Source organism: Dermacentor albipictus, chromosome 3, assembly GCF_038994185.2.
Source record: "Dermacentor albipictus isolate Rhodes 1998 colony chromosome 3, USDA_Dalb.pri_finalv2, whole genome shotgun sequence".
In the NCBI taxonomy this organism is placed as follows: domain Eukaryota; kingdom Metazoa; phylum Arthropoda; class Arachnida; order Ixodida; family Ixodidae; genus Dermacentor; species Dermacentor albipictus.
In genome coordinates this window covers 96,684,712-96,705,483 of record NC_091823.1, presented here as the reverse complement: position 1 = coordinate 96,705,483, position 20,772 = coordinate 96,684,712, and the positions used below count along the sequence as shown (strand labels likewise).

The 20,772-nt window shown below is 48.9% G+C and overlaps 2 protein-coding genes across 2 annotated transcripts; one reads left to right on the top strand and one right to left on the bottom strand.

Moving 5' to 3' along the window:
* Positions 1-10,430: 10,430 nt before the first annotated feature.
* Positions 10,431-17,222, bottom strand: LOC135901306 (calcineurin-binding protein cabin-1-like). The gene has a single exon (XM_065431050.1). It carries the CDS (start codon positions 16,948-16,950, stop codon positions 11,464-11,466), a length of 5,487 nt encoding a protein of 1,828 aa, XP_065287122.1. The 5' UTR covers positions 16,951-17,222; the 3' UTR covers positions 10,431-11,463.
* A 201-nt stretch (positions 17,223-17,423) lies between these two features.
* On the top strand, positions 17,424-20,615 carry LOC135901307 (uncharacterized). Its single transcript, XM_065431051.1, has 4 exons — positions 17,424-17,645; positions 17,769-17,839; positions 18,433-18,505; positions 18,759-20,615. Exons 1-4 carry the CDS (start codon positions 17,505-17,507, stop codon positions 18,870-18,872), a joined length of 399 nt encoding a protein of 132 aa, XP_065287123.1. The 5' UTR covers positions 17,424-17,504; the 3' UTR covers positions 18,873-20,615.
* Positions 20,616-20,772: the final 157 nt, after the last annotated feature.

Sequence of the window (20,772 nt, the reverse complement as noted above, 5' to 3'; positions counted from 1 at the left end):
TCGCGAATTTTGGAGGCACATATGACACACAAGAGGCTTCAGATACGGGGCTTCATGAGGCAGTGCAATCACTATAACGTGCCATCGCAAGTAAAATACGTGGGCACCTGAAGGCATTGCTCACTTTAGCTCTGTCCGGGCAACGAGTTCCCGTATTGCCACGGGAAGAACGAGCAGTAAAAGGGGGACGAACAACAACCTATGCATCGGCTTGCGTGCCGGCTTCCTTGTTGAATTTTAGTGGAAGTTTGCGGTGTCGTATATCAGTTTTAGCCCGTCCGTAAGCATAAAACACCTTGAACACCGGACAAACACGTGCGCTGCAGCGGTGGTACCACCGCCTTGGGACGCTGACGTCAACTCGAGCACGTATTAGGACGATCATCTGTTCTGCCTATTGTTGATGCAAAAGCAACACTAATTAGCGCATGATGGACTTTCACTCTCCCCTCCTGTGATAGCAATTTATGACTCAGCATGGAATAGTTACTAAGTTCCAGTGTTGCCATTTTTTGTTCACATGTCACTAAACTGAAACAGACAAGAAGCTATACATTTCCGCTAAATCTTGCTTCAAGGTCGCTAAAACTATCGCTAAAGCTGTTGAGTCAATTTTAAATAAAGTAAGCGTTTTGGAAAACAATAACCTAGGCTAACGTGGCGTAAATCATTCATCGAAGGGTTTCACATTTGTCTAGTGTCCATGCATGTGAGGTATGAAGAGTAAATATAACGTCAGGGTGTATAACACCTTTAATTTATCATTATCTACATAACAACGGATGAGGCGAGCTGAAATTTCGCTTTTACCTTCAGATTGTAAGGTTAGAAATCCGGGACAATTAAAGACACATGAATAACTTGATTTTCTTAGCACGAAAATTAAGGCACTTGGACTACTACATCCCTGCAAATTTTATAATATTCGGTGTTCGTGAAAGGAGAACATTCTTTAATTAACACGTGCCTGGTTGCATGCTGTTAACATGGTAATGACAACTGTGTGATCTTTATGTAGCTCAACGGCGGGTCCGGAGCGCGAATCTACTGTTCCAGACAACCACACGTGCTCCAGACCGGCCATGTGAGGTCAAATTACTTTTCTGCCCCTTAATTCACCTGGACGCTTCATGCTGTATTGAGTTGTCCGAAAGGAGTGAGAAACGAGAGCGACACGGTCAGCTTCACGGGAACAAGCCCAGCCACTTCGAAATTTAATCTTTGCTATAGAGTCTGATTCTGCGCCTGCAACGTCCTAAATCTCAACTGCAATTAGTTTTCATGCTGTTAAACTTGACAACGTTCACCAGTTGAAGTTATACAGTGAAATTGCAGAATATGCAGCGTTAAGCTCCATTAAAACCTTTTTTTTTTTTTCTAAATAGGTAAAAAAGAAAACGCGTTTGCGACCGCTCTTTCGACAGCTTAATACCAGTTTTTTTATTATAACATGCGTCCTAGAACGCCATTTCTAAAGTAACTTTTCTAACTTCGATTCTAAGTCATTAAAAAGCCGCCAATTCTTCTGTCATTTCGTTGAAGTATCGCCGGCAGCTGAACAGAAAATTTCGTCGCTAGCAGACAAGAATGTCGATAAGTCTAGCGACAACATCGCTTAAATGGCAGCACTGCTTCTAACAATTAAGTCATTGAAGTGTCACAACATAGTGCCTAGCGCTACCACCGCTGTTACTGCGTCAAAGGCTCTAGTATTCCGGAATGCCGTAAATGTTAGCAGATTTGCGGTCAGGCTAAAACTTTCTTATCAAGGGGTTAATGCATTCCATAAGTTTGGCCCCGCAAATTGCCCATTATTCCAGTTGTCCGTACGTTGAGGCACGACCGTACGAATACTTTATGGCAGGTAGAAGTGCGCTAAAGTTTTACCCACCGAGCTGTCGTTGGATTGGAATACAGAGTGTATATAAATTTTTGTTATGATCATTAGCGTTTTAGCGTGTCCGGTATTCCGGGCTAGGAGGGCTCACGAAGATGCCGTGAAGGAACCCATCCCTCTATCAAGAACTGACGCAGCAGCAAGGCTTCGCATACTAGCGCGTATACCACACGATTCTTGTGGAACACGCCAGCTTTCCGACATGCCCGACTGCACCGCCTGGACCCATCCCTCCGACTACACATTCCATGTGGACTATCCCGAATCGAGACCACTGTTCTCTGCCGGCTATGACTAGGAGTGCCTTTCACAAATGCATTTGCTTGCCGCATCGGAATGATTGACAGTGCCGCCTGTGGCAGTTGCGGCGGCGAGGAAACAATCGAACATGTCCTCTGTCATTACCCTCACTACACCTCCCAGAGACAGTCGCTCGTGAAGGCGTTGGCACGCCTCGATGACCTGCCATTTTCTGAGCAAATGCTCTTGGAGTGCCGGCTGATGCGACCTTCACACCAGAAGGCGGCGAAGGCGCTACTGAAGTTCCTCCGGTCAAGCGACCTGCTTGAATGACGGTGACACTCCAGTGTGCGTGTGCGTTTGTGTGTGTGTGTGTGTGTGTGTGTGTGTGTGTGTGTGTGTGTGTGTGTGTGTGTGTGTGTGTGTGTGTGTGTGTGTGTGTGTGTGTGTGTGCGTGTGCGTGTGTGTGGGGGGGGGTGTGGGTGTGTACGTGCGTGCGTGCGTGCGTGCGTGCGTGTTTCTATTTTTTTCCTATCCCATTCTCTTCACGAGTGTGATTTTTTTAAAAAGATCTTGCTGTCGCTCCTTACCCCTCCCCCAGTGCAGAGTAGCAAACTAGATACTGCCTTTCTCAGCTCTCTCTCTCTCTCTCTTTCTCTCTCTCCGGTATTCCGGCAAACGCGTGACCACTCCCGTCGCTCGCACTCCGATCCGCCGATCTGCCGGTCGGTACCGATCCGCTAGGCGATCGAGCGGATGGGTAGAGGCACCAGGCGCGGGATGAGTTACGACCGGTGGTACCTTCATGTGGTGGCGCCATGAATGTAATGACATGCCTCAGCTGGGCCGGACTCAGCAGGCGCTACCGCCAGCTACGTTGATTTAATATGTTCCATCGTTTTCTCTGTTTTACATTGACTAGAGATAGAGCATCCGCCTCGCGTGCAAAAGGACCATGGTTCAAAAAACGGTGCCGCGCAATTTTTCACCGGATTTTAAAAAACCCGCGTGTTGATAAAATTGTATAAACAGGCCTAGAGTGCGACCTAACCCCGGTGACCAGAACCGGTAGCGCACTCTCTCACCAGAGCACGATTGGCCGCCCTGGTGCAGTACTTAGCCACAACCTCCTATATGAATACAACAATCAAATCCCGGACCTCAGTCGCAAGGAGCTGCGAAGCAACAGACCACGGCGGCGGTAAGACCTGTGACGCAGCAGGAGGTGCTAAGAATCTCTGGATCCGGGCAGGCCGCCATTGGAATCTAAACCTGGCAACGTTTAACGCTAGAACGTTATCTAGTGAGGCGAGTCTATCATTGCTATTGGAGAAAGTAGCGTGCATTAGATGGGATAGAATAGGGCTCAGTGAGTTTAGGAGGACAAATGAAGCATATACAGTGATAAAAAGCGGGCACGCCCTGTGCTACCGGGGCTTAGCGGAGAGACGTGAACGAGGAGCCGGATTCTTGAATAATAAAGATATAGCTGGCAACATACAGGAATTTTATAGCGTTAACGAGAGGGTGGCAGGTCTTGTTGTGAAACTTAAGAGGTACAAATTGAAGGTCGTACAGGTGTACGCCCCTACATCCAGTCATGATGACCAGGAAGTCGAATGCTTCTTTGAAGACGTGGAATCGGCGATGGGTAAAGTCAAAACAAAATACACTGTACTGACGGCCGACTTCAATGCCAGGGCAGGCAAGAAGCAGGCTGCAGACAAGTCAGTGGGGGAATATGGCATAGGCTCTAGGAATAGCAGGTGAGAGTTATTAGTACAGTTTGCAGAACAGAATAAAATGCCGATAATGGATACCTTCTTCCGCAAGCGGGGTAACCAAAAGTGTACGTAGAGGAACCCCAATGACGAGACTAGAAATGAAATAGACTTCATACTCTGTGCTAACCCTGGCATCATACAAGATGTGTACGTGCTCGGCAAGGTGCGCAGCAGTAACCATAGGATGGTAAGATCACGAATGAGCCTAGACTTGAACAGGGAACGGAAGAAACTGGTACATAAGAAGCCGATCAATGAGTTAGTGGTAAGAAAGAAAATAGAGGGATTCTGGATCAAGCGACAGAAGAGGCATTCGGCTTTAACTCAGGAAAAGGACCTGAGTGTTGAAGCAATGAACGACAATCTTATGGGCATCATGAAGGAGTGTGCAACAGAAGTCGGTGGTAACTTTGTTAGGCAGGGTACCAGTAAGCTATCGCAGGAGACGAAAAATCTGATTAAAAAACGTCAATGTATGAAAGCCTCTAACCCTACAGCTAGAATAGAACTGGCATAACTATCGCAGTTCATCAACAAGCGCAAGACAGCTGACATAAGGAAGTACAATATGGATAGAATTGAACATGCTTTCAGGAATGGAGGAAGCCTAAAAGCAGTGAAGAAGAAACTAGGAATAGGCAAGAATCAGATTATGCGTTAGAGGGACAAAGCCTGCATAACCAATTCCAATAAAATTTCAATAAAGAAAGGCCTCATGCAGGGAGATACGATCTCTCCACTGCTATTCACAACGTGTTTACAGGAGGTATTCAGAGACCTGGATAGGGAAGAATTGGGGACAAGAGTTAACGGAGAATACCTTAGTAACCTGCGATTCGCTGATGATATTGCCTTGCTTAGTAACTCAGCTAGGGGACCAATTGCAATGCATGCTCACTGACCTGGACAGGCAAAGCAGAAGGGTGGGTCTAAAAATTAATCTGCAGAAAACTAAAGTAATGTTTAACAGTCTCGGAAGAGAACAGCAGTTTACGATAGGTAGCGAGGCACTGGAAGTGGTAAAGGAATACATCTACTTAGGGCAGGTAGTGACCGCGGATCCGGATCATGAGATCGAAATAATCAGAATAAGAAGAATGGGCTGGGGTGCGTTTGGCAGGCAGTCTCAGATGATGAACAGCAGGTCGCCATTATCCCTCAAGAGAAAAGTGTATAACAGCTGTGTCTTACCAGTACTGCTGTCCAGCAGGCTCACGACGTGGCTGTGAGGCTTGGCCTTCCGGTCCCGACGTGGGAGCGGCCCGCTTAGTGGTTAATTATCCCTACTTACAGGACCAAATAAAGTTTTCCATCCATCCATTACCAGTACTCACCTACGGGGCAGAAACCTGGAGGCTTACGAAGAGGGTTCTACTTAAATTGAGGACGACACAACGAGCTATGGAATGAAGAATGATGGGTGTAACGTTAAGGGATAAGAAGAGAGCAGATAGGGAACAAACGCGAGTTAATTACATCTTAGTTGAAATCAAGAAAAAGAAGTGGGCATGGGCAGGACACATAATGAGGAGGGAAGATAACCGATGGTCATTAAGAGTTACGGATTGGATTCCAAGAGAAGGGAAGCGTAGCAGGGGGCGGCAGAAAGTTAGGTGGGCGGATGAGGTTAAGAAGTTTGCAAGGACAACATGGCCACAATTAGCACATGACCGGGGTAGTTGGAGAAGTATGGGAGAGGCCTCTTCCCTGCAGTGCGTGTAGCCAGGCTGATGATGATAATAATAATAATGATGATGATGATGAACCATGTGACACCAAATCTGATCAAACATGTTGCGTTTTTGGGTGCACGAACAGTTACTGAAGCATGACTGTAGCTACTTAGGCCATTCACTTCAATCGTTTTTCATCGCGGCCTCACCAGATGGAACGGAGGAAGCACTGAATACGCGCGTTCAGTAGGCAACCGTACGTAGAGTGCTCAGCAATTGAAACGCGATGCTTGAAGTGCACGGTCGCCTGCCCTTTTGGCACCGACTGTAAGCGCTGGGGCAACCGAGCTGATGCATCGTCGTATACAGCGAAGCGAAGTCACATTGTGGCGCATTGTGATTGCATTTGGCCCCTCGGCGATCAAGTAGAGCTCACCTGTGGAGCAAAAAGAAAAACGAAAGAAAAAGACGGTGGCCGGTGGCGTAGCTAGGTTGTCTGGCACCCGGGGCCCACAGGTCTTCCGGCACACCCCCCCCCTCCCCACCCCGGGTGTAGCCGGCGGAAAGAGGGGTGTCTTCAGACGTATATGACACCCCCCCCCTCCGCGCTGGCCCCTTGCACCCGGGGCCCACGGCCCCCCGGCCCCCCCTGTTGCTACGCTACTGACGGTGGCATCCGCGCGTTCTGAGCATTGCAGTTCAATCGCTGAGCACTGTACATTTCCGACGCTGCTTTGCTATGGTCTAGTAGTTACAACATTAATAAAGGAGCCGTTCATGTGGAAGCGCTTCGTGTCTCATAAGAATTATCTGTCTTCGTCTACGCAACTGCAACGGCTCCGAAGCTCGGGCTACGAAGGCGAAAACTCCGATATGTACTTGCCATTTTGCCGTCTTAGCATGTTCATAAGTATTCCTTTTAGGGTATATTTTCCTTCCTCGCGCTTCCCAACTCTGGTTGCATCCGCCACATGACTGTTTGCTGTGCATCGATGGTGAACGCAAACGCACCGGCGTACCCACACTTGCCGCCACCGATGGCTCTCGTCGCGCTAAGCTGTGTGAAATGGACGATGACTGAAGATTCGGCTAGTTTCTAAAACGTTAAGAATGACGAAGCATTGAAAATATAAAAATGATTGCAACGAACAGAGAACGGGAACTTACCCACACATGCACGATCGCCGAAACAGCTCAAGAAACAAAGAAAGGGCAGACGTACAGTCGCGGACAGGATATTACGGACCATGAAATTTAAGAAAAAGCAGAATATCTCCGCAACCTCACAACGCAATCTGGTATTTGCATTTTGCACCTCGACTAGAATATGCTAACAACGTTGTCATGGGCAGTGTTACTGGTTACTGCTACAGGCTGCTCGGGAATCGAACGTTTTCGGAGATCCCGTGGTCCATTTTATTCTGTCCGTGACTGTACGTCTCGTTTCATTGTTCGCAGATCTTAAGCCATTCATTGTTCGCAGTTCGCAGATCTTAGGCCCCCATTCCTGCGTTGAGCGTCGGCGTAACCGAGCGAACGAGCTCAGCGAAAGATGAAAGAGCGAACGCGAAGCGCAGCGGGGCATGAAGAACGGCGATAGCGAAGAGAGCGCGAGGAGGAAAGCGGAGGAGGAGGGTATTGCGAAAGCATGAGAAGAAAAGCGTAGTGCTGCGCAAGACGGGCTCTGCGGCGACGGCCGCTACGAGATGGCGCCAGAGTAGCTGACCGTCGTCTGTTCATCGACGGCATGCGTAGAGCGCGTCCAACGATACCATATATGGAAACAAAGCGCTGCATAAGCGGAGGTCTGTCTGCCGTGGCTGCTGTGAATCGCGCCTACGCGTCTCCCACGTGCTACCTCTCGCGATCTCACGATTAGCGAGGTAGTCGCGCTAATCGCCATTCTCGCCTCGTGACAGCTAACGCGTTAGCTGCCACGAGGCGAGAATGGGACAAACTGACACACTCCCGCTCGTGACACAATGAAGAAAGTGAATAATTCTAGTAGCCGAATGGAAGTTAGAGCGGTTAGAGCGCGCACAATTGCTCTAGCTGATGCTATGTGGGACGCGACGTATACGTCCCGGTCATGTCAAAGTGTTATGCAGTCGAACGCTTTTATAACGGAGTGCTCGGAACCTCCGGAATGATTCGTCATACAGGTCACTTCCCTGCAAAGGTCGCTCACAGAACAGCTCACAGAACAGGGACAGAGTTACTCCTTCGTTATGCAGGTCATTCGTTATACAGCTCAAATGTAGTTGGCGTCGGCATAAGAGAAGCATGCGTACGGTTTGAACATCGCGCTGCTATGCTTGCGGCATCATCGGTTCGATCCAACTATCAATGCGCAGGCACGAGCGTTAGTGTGCATTACTATTGGAGCCTAAGAATAGACGCACAAGCCTACGTGTTATCGCTCATATCCACTGCAGTCACTCTGGTAATATTTGGTCTTCTGACAAATACTTCGTCATTGTATGATTAATAAGAAAATCAGAACATTCTAAACCGCTTCGGTGGCAGCAAAAGCCTCTTAGCTCAAGATCTCCTACGCAGAGCCCTTAAAGAGCACAAACGCGATGTTGAAGGTCATACTTGGCAAGAACGCGCTTTTTGGGAGCCTGAAAAGAAGAAACGCTCAACGTCAAGACCGACCCTCATTTCGAAGAAAAAAATTACCGACGATTACGTTACTTCCTAATGCGAAATTTGAGCGCAGCAAATAAGCTGTTTCACCTTTTCGATAGATTGAGGCAAAGAAATCGAGCAACACATGTATGCGCTATCACAGATTTTTTTTTTTATTTTTCACACGTATTCCTTTAACAAAGACTCCACTAACAGTTCTTGACAGTCATGAAGGAAGCTTTGTGGTCGGAGAAATAGACTGATATATGTTTGACTTGGTACACCAATGCTTGATTCTCAAAGACGAGATCTATACAAGTGCCTCGCGAGGTTGTCACAGCCGTGGGACGCGTTACGAGCGAGAGGAACGGGATGTTCTCCCGCATAAGTGTTAGGAAATTGCTGTTTGTCTTTATGTCAACATTAAAGTCCCCCACTACTAACATCGGTGTGGATCGATGGACGGTTAATGCGAGTTGCAGGAAGTGCACGACGTCTTTCGTGAGTGCGGTAGCGGACTCACGAAAGCGGTATCAGTCGGTCGCTGCTAGCGCTGGGGGGATGAAAGGGCGGCGGAGCTGGTTATGAGGCCGACGATAACGCCGACGACGACGCGAAACCCAGGAACGGACGCCAAAGAGCCATTTGTGTAGCCAGCCCTCCTCCACAGTCTCTCCTCCTCCCTTCCATCATCCTCCCTCGCCCGGAGAGCCGACAGCGCGCATGCGCGGCGGCGGAGCAGATTCGTCGGCGAGCTACGACGCGAAACCCAGGAACGGACGCCAAAGAGCCATTTGTGTAGCCAGCCCTCCTCCACAGTCTCTCCTCCTCCCTTCCATCATCCTCCCTCGCCCGGAGAGCCGACAGCGCGCATGCGCGGCGGCGGAGCAGCAGATTCGTCGGCGAGCTGGTTACGAGGCCGACGACAACGCCGACGACGACGACGACGACGACGCGAAACCCAGGAACGGACGCCAAAGAGCTGCGCTCTAAAATCGCATTACGTGAATGCCACCGTGTAGGCGTGATGTTGTGATACTTGCAGCGACCCAAGTTGACGCCAAAAAAGGTTTATTGAAGAGTGTCAGATGCCCGTTGGCCCCTGGGGTACATACTCAGTGGCACACACACCCAGCGGCCCCGTGGATACATACCCAGTGGAATGTGGTATAAAGGTTATAAACAGGGATAAGGTGCCTCAGAAAGGCTGGCCAACGTTTCGATAGGAGGACCTATCTTCGTCAAAGGCGGCCTCGTCATCCTCGGCATGTTAGTTAAAGGGTTAGTAGAGTAACGTCACGTGCGTTGTCGGTGGCGGCTGGACCGGAAACGCCCAAATTCTCTTGCGGCCTGGCGCTGGATTAATGACATTTTGGTAGGCTGCTGCGGGAATTTCAAAGCGATTTCCCCACCCTCTTCAAGCTTTCGTGCTCCCTTACTGCACTGTTCCTATCCTGCGTTGTTAGCAGACATCAGCGATTTAGTTGTACTGAGATGGCTTGACATCTTCTTACACGTCATTTCAATAAACACCGCAACTCTTCTTTTTCTCTCTCTCTCTCTTTTTGCACTGTCCGGTCAGAGACAGCAAAAGAAGTGCATCGCGATTGGCGACACTTGCTTGGCCTAAACGTTGCGCAACATTGTTGCGAAGATGGGAGCGATCACTGCAGCATCAGAATTTTTCTCAATTCCGACAAAACGGTGGGACAATCTCACCGTGTTCGCATCTAATTAAAGCTACGCGCGGTGTTGTAGTACTATAGTTAGCATCTACCGACCCAACACACTACGTGCATTACATACTGCACCTGTGGGTAATTACGTTTATTTTAATGGTGCACCAGATGCGATCATCTGTCAGTTCATTTATAAGATCCTCAGATGACCGGATATCGAGTTTTGAAAGCCGTTATTTGTTTGAAATGATATGAACAACCTCCCCGATTATTTTTCAAGCAGAACGGCTGCGCAAAAGCCTTTATATTACACTTCTTTAGAAATTTAAAAATACTCGACATTCGATTCGACCATCCTACGGTCGCTATTCTCGAATGTTCGCATTCGATAAGGGCCGGAAATATCGCTATTCGAACACCCCTAACAAAAACACTTACGAAATTCTACCACGATTCTACCGCATATGTCATACGAACAGATAGCTAAAGCAGCATCGGTATCACAGAAAAAAGAGAAACTATAGAAGCAGCCGTGTAAAATATTGTACTTTATTGCGACCTAGGAATAAAACAGAGGCGTATATATACACGAAAATAAAAAAAAAGAAACTGCCTCCGAAGAAATTACGTCGCGCACAATTTCGACGATCACGACTTGCGTCACGCACTCAAGACAAAAGCAGAGCATAGCCGCTTAGCCGATACGCCATACAGCTGAGCGACGCAGGCTAAATGGCGATGCCCTGCTTGCTTCAAATTCTTTATACACTATTTACATTTTCGTGCCTTGTGCACGAGCACCGTACTAGGCGTCACACACGCCGAAGCGCGCACTCCTCCAAGACCGCGGTACAACGCAAGCGAGACGCAAAGCGCTAGCGCGACCCGCGCGGACACTCCACAGAGCACAGACAGCGTCCCAAAGGAAGTCCTTCCGCCATTCTTTAAAAAAAGCAAAAGAAAACGGAGGCCCATGTACTCGTCAAGTTACACTGATACGTGCCCGACATTCAACTCTAAGCGATTAGTTTATATACCACAAGAATGGAACGAACGCCTTCAGCCGGCCTAGTGCCGCCACTGCGAATTAAACGCTGGTAAATTACTGCACTACTGCGTTGTTCTGACTCGCCAAACGTTTTAAAAGTAAATGCAGAGCTTGCAGTACAAAATCAGTAAGAATGGCGGTTATTCGTGCGCGTGCGAAACCAAATTAGAACGTTATCTACATAGATGGGGATGCTGTATTCAACATTGCGTTGTGCCTCGCAGAGAACTAACGGAGGAAGCGTATAGGCATGTGCGAGTCAGTATGCCTGAATAACGCGCCCCAGCCTACCCAGACTACTCGGAGCGACACATTAAAGACTACTTCCAGGTCATAGCGCTTCTTCGTGCGTCCCACAAGCTGCAAGGAAATGCCGAGAAACGTGACACCCGACGCGTGATGTCGGACTTCTGGGCACCGCTCGGCTTCGGCAACTTGCGCGACGACCTAGGAGCACAGCACGTGAAACACACCAAGCGTCACCGCCACACATGCACGCACGACCCACGCCTCAGAGCGAGTCCGAATAGCTCCCGGCAGTTCCGTCCACATCGTAGAGCGGTTGCTGATCGAAGCCGTGCGCCGCCGCCTCCAAGGCGCGCAGGGATTCCCTGTGCTGCCGCCGAGCGCAGAACATGACGGCTTGCTCGGCAATGGGCGGCGACGAGTCGACCTCGCCCAGCTTGTAGAGGCGGTACGACTCGGCCAGCGCCGAGCCGGCCTCGTCCACGAACACGCCCTGCTTCTGGAACACCAGGAACACTCGGTAGACGTCCAGCAGGGCCGACACCAGCACGTCGTCTTCCGGAGGCGGTTCCTCGTTCATCAGCACGTCGAGCCGCCGGCTGGCCAGGATCACGGCGGTCTCGAACGCCTTCCGGGCCAAGTACGTGCGGTCCACGTCGCGCAGGTACTTCTTCTCCGGCTCCGGCTCGCGGTTCAGCTGGACCGCCAGCTGCGCGAGCATGTCCACGTCGCCGCACCGCTCGAGTATCTCCAGCAGCAGCACGATGGAGCGGTGCATGTGCGTCGCGAAGCTGCCCGCGCGGTCTATCTCGTCGCCCGGCGTGTGCCAGATGCCCGTGAAGAAGTTGGTGGTCTTCCGTTCGGCGAACAGGCCGGGCACGGCTGGCGCCGAATCCGACCCCGTTGCAGTCGGTCGGTTCATCCCCGAGTCCAGCAAGTAGTCGCGCGCCAGCTGCAGATTGCATGAGCGCTTGGAGTGGCAGTAGAAGCGCGCCAGGTAGTAGACGCTCTTGAAGTGCTGCGGGAAGCGACTCACGCACTCCTTCATGGCGTGCACGCACGTCTTCAGCAGGACCTGCTTCATTTCGGCCTCTTCGAGTTTCAAGAACGGGTCGCTGTTCGGCGCCGAGGTGACCTGCTTGGACGCTTTCGCTGCCTCTGACGCATCAGAGGACTGACCAGGCGCGGGCTTTTTCTTGACGCTGTCAGCGTCTTTCTTGATTTGTTCGTCTCGCTGGGCTACTGCGCTCTGCTCCTTTGCAGGACTTTGGCACGGGGCATCGGCACGTTTCTCTTGTTTCACTTCCACGGGGTCTTTTGCGGGACACGAGTCAGTAGTAGGGGCGACGCCTTGACCGTCCGTTCTAGCCTTCGCCATGGATTCATCTGTTCCCGCCGTGGACACAGATGCACGGTTCGACGGAGCCTGTCTTTCTTCGGCCGCCAGCTTGTCGCTGACAACAGACAAAAGACAGTCGAGAATGTCCTTTACAGCCGACAATTCCCGCTCATCTGGTCGAGAAGGAGAGTCGCCAGTTGAAGGCTTCGCTCCTTCGCGTTTCTGCTCCAGATGCGGCTTCTTAGCATGGTAGTAGTCGTGGTCAGTCTCCAGGCTCCTCTTCTTGACCTGCCTGCTCGTGTCGCCGGCTTTTCCTTCTCCGCCAGTTTCGTCGCTTTCGTCTTCCTCGTCCTCCGACGACGAGTAATACTCCATAAGATCAGCCTTCTCCTGGAACTTTGCAAACGGGCTGCTTCCTGCCTTCTGAATAAACTTCCAGATTGCGCGTAGCTCGTCCTTGGGTGCCGGCGTATCCTCGTACGTGAGCAAGTATTTCATGGAAAGCGCGTGTATCTTGTAGTACAGCTCTAGCGATTCAATCGAAAGCGGAGGCGGTGAGTGGTACAAGATCCGCCGCGGATACTTGGCGTTCATTTCGTACAGATGCTGCAGCGACTGATACAAGTGGTCGAGGTACACGGCCGGCGAGTAACCCAGCTTGTGCGTGATCTTTCCCAACAGGTAGTGGTTGAGCCACATCTCATCAGCGCCTCTGCAGTCCTCCTCGCAGCGGCTCGCCGACTCGTAGCAGTTCTTGGCTGTATCCAAAAGTTCCTTCTTCCGCTTAGCAAGAGCCTCGACGGCTTCATCACTCAGTGCAAATTGGCTGCTTTGCTTCAGTTGTCGAGAGACATTCGACTGCAACATGTAGACACATGATCCGTATTCGATCCACAACGCTGAGTTACTGGCATCAATTTCAAGTGCGCGCTTAAAGCACCTAAGTGATGACGCTGCCCTCTTCTGAATGGTCCCTTCATTCTTTGGCTCGCAGGAGTTAATCCGCTGCTCTATCTGGGTACTTCGTGAAAGCGCAAGGCCTGCCCATGAGTCAAGTCGGTTAGGGTTCAGGCAGACATCAAGTGTGTAGTAACGTATGGCCTTTGCAAATTCCTTGTTCTTGAAGTAGTAGTCACCAAGCAGATAGTACAGTTCAAGCACCACAGGGCTAAAATTACTTGTATCAGGAAGGGTTGGAAAAGCAGTAACACTACCATCAATGTACGCAGCTATTGTCGTTTCCATATTGCTAGGATCCTGCTCAGGAGGAACCAGTGCTGCAATGCGCTTCAGCAGCACTTCAAGCTCCGATGAAACAGTGCTAGCTTTATAGCTATCGAAGCCAGGCAGATACTGTGGCTTGAAGAAGTCAAAGACGTGTTTGCAGCCATCCCAGGTGAGACTCACTGGCTTTGCATTGTGCTCTTGAAGGTGTTTAACCTTCCCACGACGATTTGGGTGCCCATAAAGACAGTAGAAGCACTGTTCAATGCCGTTGTTAAGATCTTCATGGAAAGCATTTGCAGCTGCGGACTTCTTAGAAAGCTCTTGAGTCACAACATCCACAAACAGGAACAAAAGAACACCATCAGATATCGTACACCATGACCGCCTGCCCAAGTGCTCATGGGCTGTGAAGAAGAGCATCAAAGATGACGGCATGGCACCAGTCAACCCAGCATTCTTTCCAGTCTCGCCAAAGCTAGGTACACCTGACTGGCCCTCAGATCGTGCTGCCAACAGTTGTATCTTGTCTTCCTCGTATTTGAGTATATAGTACAGTATGTTCCATGATATAACAGTGGGCACTGCCATCTCATTACTAGACTCACCGACATCCATCTGGACATTGATCAGCTTAATGATGTTATGTGCCATTCTAGTGAGTTTTGGGCTCTCAAGACAACCAAGTAGTCCCATGTCTTGCTTGATGCAACGATGAATATCTGAGAGAACTATGACAATTGTGTTCGACCAGTCACACTTGAGTGCTGCACTTGTCACTGAAAGATACTGGTTCAGAGCTTCATTTAGTGAAGCCTCACCCCAAATCAGACAGCCTGAGTAGTCCTTTAAATTCCACAATGATTCTTGCAAAAGTATGAGCTGAGCATGGCGTTCAGGGATGTTTGCTTTAGCATGTAGTTTACGACCTCTAGAAGCTGGCTTTTTAAACGTCTGAATCAACAGGTCAGCCACCACCTTATACCTACCAAGCTCATAAAGACGATGCACCTCTTCAAGAGACTGGCATCTCTGTAACGATTCAAGCTGCTCCTGAACAACCTCTCGCGAAATAACATCATTCATTTTACAATTTGTTATCTGTACCTTCACAGGTTGTGTGTCAGGGGGACTCTCATAATCTATACGACAAAGAACATTTTCTAGCACCTGCACAGCAGATTCCATTTCACCACTAAGCATCAAAAACCGTGCCTCTGCCCAGAATGAACGAAGAACAAATGGGATCCATTTCTCTTCAAATACACCTTCCCTCACCGACATCTGAGCAAGAAACTCCAAGTCACTCCCAAATTGGCTGCTAGGAAACTCTGGTCCTAACTGGTTGCCAGGACTTCTCGGCGATACTGACACAGATGGCTGAGCTTGTGCTTTTGCCACAACAACCTTGTCCATCATAAACTCACAGTACAGCAAAGTTGACATAGCATGTCGCAAAATGTTTGAGGCTTCATCATGCCCTGCAAAGATAGATGGTCTTTCTATATGAGGTCTTAAGCTCTTGTACACATCAACAAAGATATCACACAAACGAGGAGGCCAAAGAAGATCTTCTCGACTGCTCAGCTCCCACAGGTAGTCTTCCATAAGGTCCATCAGGGTGTGCCTGTCCCCATGGTCATTAATAAACTTCTGCACATCTTCTGATTCAGTTTTTTCTATGCCTTCAATATCAGAGACTACCTTGTCAACATCTTCCTGCAGACTGCTGTTTGGGGTCAAGCCATAGGTGTGGTCGCTGTTCAGGTCAGAGAAGTTTGGGATGCTGTCTTCCCTATCGTCCTTGCCCTCGTATGCGAGACTGGATGGTAGGAATTGTGTCAAGAGCTCCTGGTAGTTGATGCTCTCCTGTGTCTTACGCAGTGTGTTTCGAACCCTTGCTGAGCGTCTCTTCAAAGAGGGATCCAAGTGCTCTAGTGACAGCCGCTTACGCTTCCCGCCCCTCCTGCCTCCACCAAGTGTTGTCCTCGATGCCCCGTTTTCATCAGGTGTAGCTAATTCCTGAGTCACAACAGTGAGCTGCTCGGCCAGTGATCCCAAGTCCGCAGGCTGTGCTAACTGCGGTTCCCCAGGTTCTACCTGTGGCTGAGCCTCAGGTAACTCGGCCTGCGACGTCGGGTCGCTCGGAGGGTTGATACAAATGACGAGGTCGCCCGACGAATTCCCGCTGCCTTGCTGCAGGCTGTCTGAAGGAGATTCTTTCTTCAAGTCGGTGGCTTCGGCGACGGGCTTGTTATCGGTCTCGCTCCTCAGCAGGTCCACTTTACAAGCAAGCGACACGTCACTGTCGTGCTTTGTAGTGGCTATGAACTCGTATAGTTCCAACATTGCCTGACCGAGGGCGACCCAGGACACCTCGCCGAGTTTCTTACGCAGCGGTAGCCTGGGCAACTTCCCGGGCGTGTACAACTCGCGGCGCTTCTCCCTCAGCTGCCTCGCTTCGGAGAGCACAGCTTCCGCGTCTTCCTTGCTCACGGTTCGCGTGAATACTGACGGGTCGCAGCCCCTGAACACGCCGTCTTGGCAGCTCTTCAGAGCCGGATTCTCTCGGTACACGGCCTCTCTCAATGCCAGCGCCTTCACGTAACCGGGGTCGAGCCGCAGCGCCCGAGCCGCGCATTCGAGGCAGCCTAAATGGTCGTTGAGGACATACAGAACCGTCATCAGGCTGCTGAGGCAGGGCCAGTGTTGCGCGCTGCAACGCAGTCCTTCCTCGAAGGCGATCCTCGCGAGCGGATACAAGTAGAGCCCGAGAGCGAGTCGACCGATCTTGTACCAGAGCGTGACATCGGTAGAGTCGATCTCTGCAGCGTCCAAGTAGGCGGCGACCGCGCCGCGAGTGTCTCCTAGCCGCACGTGGATAGCACCGAGGTTTTTGAGAGCCACGTACTTGAGCATAAGCGCCGGAGGCAGCGTTCCACCTCCGCTTCTTGCCTCGCTGTTGTCATCTTGAGGCGGCGCGCTGCACCGGCTGATGAACGGCAGCGCAAGCAGCTCGCGGAACGAAGCTAGGGCCTCGTCGTGGCTCTCCTGCTGCAGTTGACCAAGCGCCTTACGGTACAATCCAAAGGCCTCTTCCTCTTGGGCCTCCCTGGTAACCACCGGCGAGCCGTTGTCATCCTGAGGTGACGATGTGTCGTTCGAGTTGAGCGCGGAGAACTTGATCATCGCCGCGGCTGCCACGGATTAGAGATCGCGACGCCGTCGGTAGCCGATGCCGGAGCATGCCACGGACCAGCCAAGAGCCGCCCAGTCAGTGCACAGTATCCTCGCTTCTTCCAGCACTGAAGCAAACGTTCACGATTGAATGATTTACACGAAAGTGCTGCAGGCACCTTACAGAAACTTTTCTGGCCAAGACCCGTGGAAAACGTCACTCGAAAACAAAACAAAAGATCCGCCTGCTTGAAAGCGCTCAGGCTTGCTCGTCGCAACAAACGCGGTTGCCGCAAGTGGCCGCAAGAAAGCGCGACAAACGTAATAGCACAAAATGCCAAAGCTTTAACTTAAACTGGCGTAAAATAAAAATACGTATAAAAACAATCTTAGAGTGTCTTTATAGTTTTTTAGATGACCGTAGAATTTTACAGCAAATTATCTAAACTAAGCGAACAGCAGACGACAAACTTTGCACGATACGAACCAGCCTGACGTCATGGCGGCTTGTCGTCAATCGGCGACAGCGCGCAGCTAGATATTTGGGATGTGACATTCGCAGTGCGATGGATAACGGGGAATCGACGTCGACGTCAAATGGAAATGCGAGCGAAGCTAGCACGGCTACACCGAAGACAAATGCGAACGCCGAACCATACTGCGAAAAGTATTACTCCCTGCTCAAGCGATACAACGCCATCCAAAAGGTATGTAGTACGTGTGTTGCTGCCTAGTGAAGCGCGACGTCGCAGCTGGAACGCGAATTTAATTTTGTGAAGGAAGTCCTGCGTTTACTAATTACTTGCATCTTATGCTTTGTTTGAACTTAGCAAAACTACCATCTCATGTATCGGATACAGCGGGTCAAGAAGCTTACGACAAGACTGACAAAGGAAAAAAGGTGAGGTCGATTGTCGATCGATCAAACGTAGATGTTTTGTTTTATCGCAGCTTGTGCGATGAAACAGGAATGCTAAATCTATTTGCGGCTGTGCATACGAGCTTTGATTTGACTGGCCTGCGTTTTTGGTGGCTTCCACATTATTGGGCAGGCTCTGGACAGGAGCGAGTACTACTGTAGCTGCAGCGTTTACTTGGTCATACTTCATTATTTTAGCGTCGCGCGTGGAATTCTCATGCAGCAATGATTCGCTGATATTTATATATGCCCTAGCGAATGAGTGCAAGCAAACTCTCGCGCTTGTGTTGCCTAATGTGTCGAACAGACTTAAAACAAGCTTTGTCTTCTGTGAAGTCTCCCGGCAAATTTACACACGTTCACGCTCATGCATGAGAATTAATGTGCTGCTCGTGACGTGGCATAATGTTTTATTACTTAGTTTAGGGGATAAACACATTTACATGATTTGTTTATTAAATAAATAATTTTACGGTGGTCATGTATAAATGTAACCCTTTGCAGTTAGGTTTATATTGTATGTTAATTTGGTATACATGCTGACTGTCCGTTTCCCTTATGTACAACTGCTCCAGGTTTCTTACACAACGTCTCAACAACTACAAGCAAGAAAAACAAGCAGCCATGTCCATGACGCAGTATGCTATGGTGAGCTTACAGGCCCTTTGCAAGTTCGACGACGGTGCATTGTGTCTTTTTTTTTTTTTTCATGTGCGCACTCATGTACTCACTGTTTCAAAGTCTATCTAAGTGATCTAGCTATTAAAAAGTACCTTCACAGCTTGCTCGTTCTTGTCGCACTGTAAATTTGAAACTATAACCACAGTTTAACAGAAATGAGCAAGCTGTGATTACAAGTTTCTGGGTGACCTCGACAACTGACGTGGTGTGTGCATTGCAGGATGACCGGCAGTTCAGGAGGATCAAGCAAGAGCCCATGGATCCGCAGGCACACCACGTAGTTAACGAATACCTGTGCCGAAAACGAAAGGAGAAGTCCATCAAAACCAGTTGACACCAGCATCTGAAGAGTTCTTTCCCTGTCTACAGCATTACCACTTCGAACATTTTGTGCACTTGAACTGCCTGCTGTGTATCCCATTCTCGACACCCGCCCTGTGCTTCGACATCTTCAGGGAATGGTGGAAGGATGTGTGCTTGTGACATTCTGTTTGTTGACGGCTCATGTGACATTTTCAACCATCATTCACCCCTTTCTTCTTCTTCGTCGTCATATTTTTTTTTCCCTGACAAGGAGACATCGCTGTTGTGCAGTGCTCAAGAATACTGTGTTTGTGTTACGCTGGTGATCTACTGAGTCAGATCCAGATTGTGATTTCATTTATCTGTTGCACTGAGGAACCTTTCTGGCCTGTTCAGTGTTTTCTTAATGCTTTGTTATTACGCTTGTGCAAATGTGGCACAATCTAAGACAAATTGTGATTTGAATTATGTATGTCAATGTGTGTTCACTTTCTGTGCGCTGGTGTAATATAACTTTGTGTTCATCAGATGCGCAGAGAGCACTACTGTGCATGTTAGATTGTATTATACATAGAAATTCTAGTTCTTGTGTTGTCATCTGAAGTGCTTGTATTGTGGTTACTGCAGCATGTTTCACACCAGCATGCATACTGGTGCTCATGTAGCATCACAAAGTACGTATTATGCGACTACAAAGTCCATGAACTCATCAATTCCTCCATAAGCATTGCAGTCCTCTGCATCAGTAGACAAGGCATTAGCACGTCAACTGTTATTGTCTCTCTGCAGTTACATTCTTTTGCTCATTATCAGTGTCGGCATTTGTTTCAATCAGCTTGCCACACCCCTACCAAACAAGGTGTAGTTTGAGCATGTTATGTCGCATGGACAGGTTTCATGTGATTGCATTTCAAGATTACCCAATACCATCCTGGAACTGTGGCAGCTTAATGAGAATGGCAATACCACTACCATACACATGAAATATATAATCTAATTGTTTTTTAGTAATGAGTCTAGATATTTAAAACCATCATGCAACCACAAAATAGCCATGTGGGGCATAGACATCTGTTACCAAGCATCGTTCTGCACTGTATTATTTTTGAAGCTTAAATAGCTGAGGACTGAAGAAAATCACTGTCAGCTTTCCTCTATGGTCGTTATCACAGTAACCTTTATGAAATGCACATTTTCACATTTAAATGTGACAGCCACACGGTTGATTTGAATAACAGTATTAACAGTGCTGTTTTTATTGTCCTGGTTGTATTTTTTGTCAGGTTTAAAGGCAACATTCAACAATGTGAAATACACTGAAGCAATTTGTAGGTATAACTGCAGTGTAAAACATCATTCTATAGCATGTGTAACACAGCACACAGCGTTTCAGTTATGTATGAATAACTTCTGTAAAATTTTATTGTATAAATGTGAATTTCAAGCCTGATGAAAAATCAAGACATCAAATCCAACCTGGCTGTTACTTCTGAATGTCAAAATGTACACCTTTCATAAAGATCACCGGGATAAGCCGAAACAAGCATTAATATTGTGCTTGTGCATTTTGAATTCGTATGTTAACCTAGAATTAGTTTTTCTTTTGCTGCGACTGCTGCGTGCGATGACAGGGTACTACGTGTGTTCTAGTACCTGCAGTACAACGTAAACATGTCATTTAGTGTTTGTCAAATAAAATTACTGCGATGTTAGTCTCGTTTGACCAATGCTAACTGTGATCGCTCTCGGCAAATAAAATCAAGCGTCTGCTTCAGTTGTGCTATTATTCCTGGTAATTACATTAGTCGGAGCTCGCTACCTTTCTTTTCTTTTTGTGCCTCTTGTCTAATGAACGACCTCGGAAAAACGAAACTGAACCTAATGTTCACGCATAAATGAAACAGTGCGCACAGTTTTCGTAAACGTAAAAT

What these genes read in the sequence shown, in the direction of transcription:
- LOC135901306 (XM_065431050.1), bottom strand. Translation starts at nt 16,950, where the DNA reads ATGATCAAGTTCTCCGCGCTCAACTCGAACGACACATCGTCACCTCAG.
- LOC135901307 (XM_065431051.1), top strand. Translation starts at nt 17,505, where the DNA reads ATGGATAACGGGGAATCGACGTCGACGTCAAATGGAAATGCGAGCGAA. An exon ending in AGACTGACAAAGGAAAAAAG is followed by an intron (nt 17,840 to 18,432) that starts GTGAGGTCGATT and finishes CAACTGCTCCAG; the next exon opens with GTTTCTTACACAACGTCTCA. An exon ending in CCATGACGCAGTATGCTATG is followed by an intron (nt 18,506 to 18,758) that starts GTGAGCTTACAG and finishes TGTGCATTGCAG; the next exon opens with GATGACCGGCAGTTCAGGAG.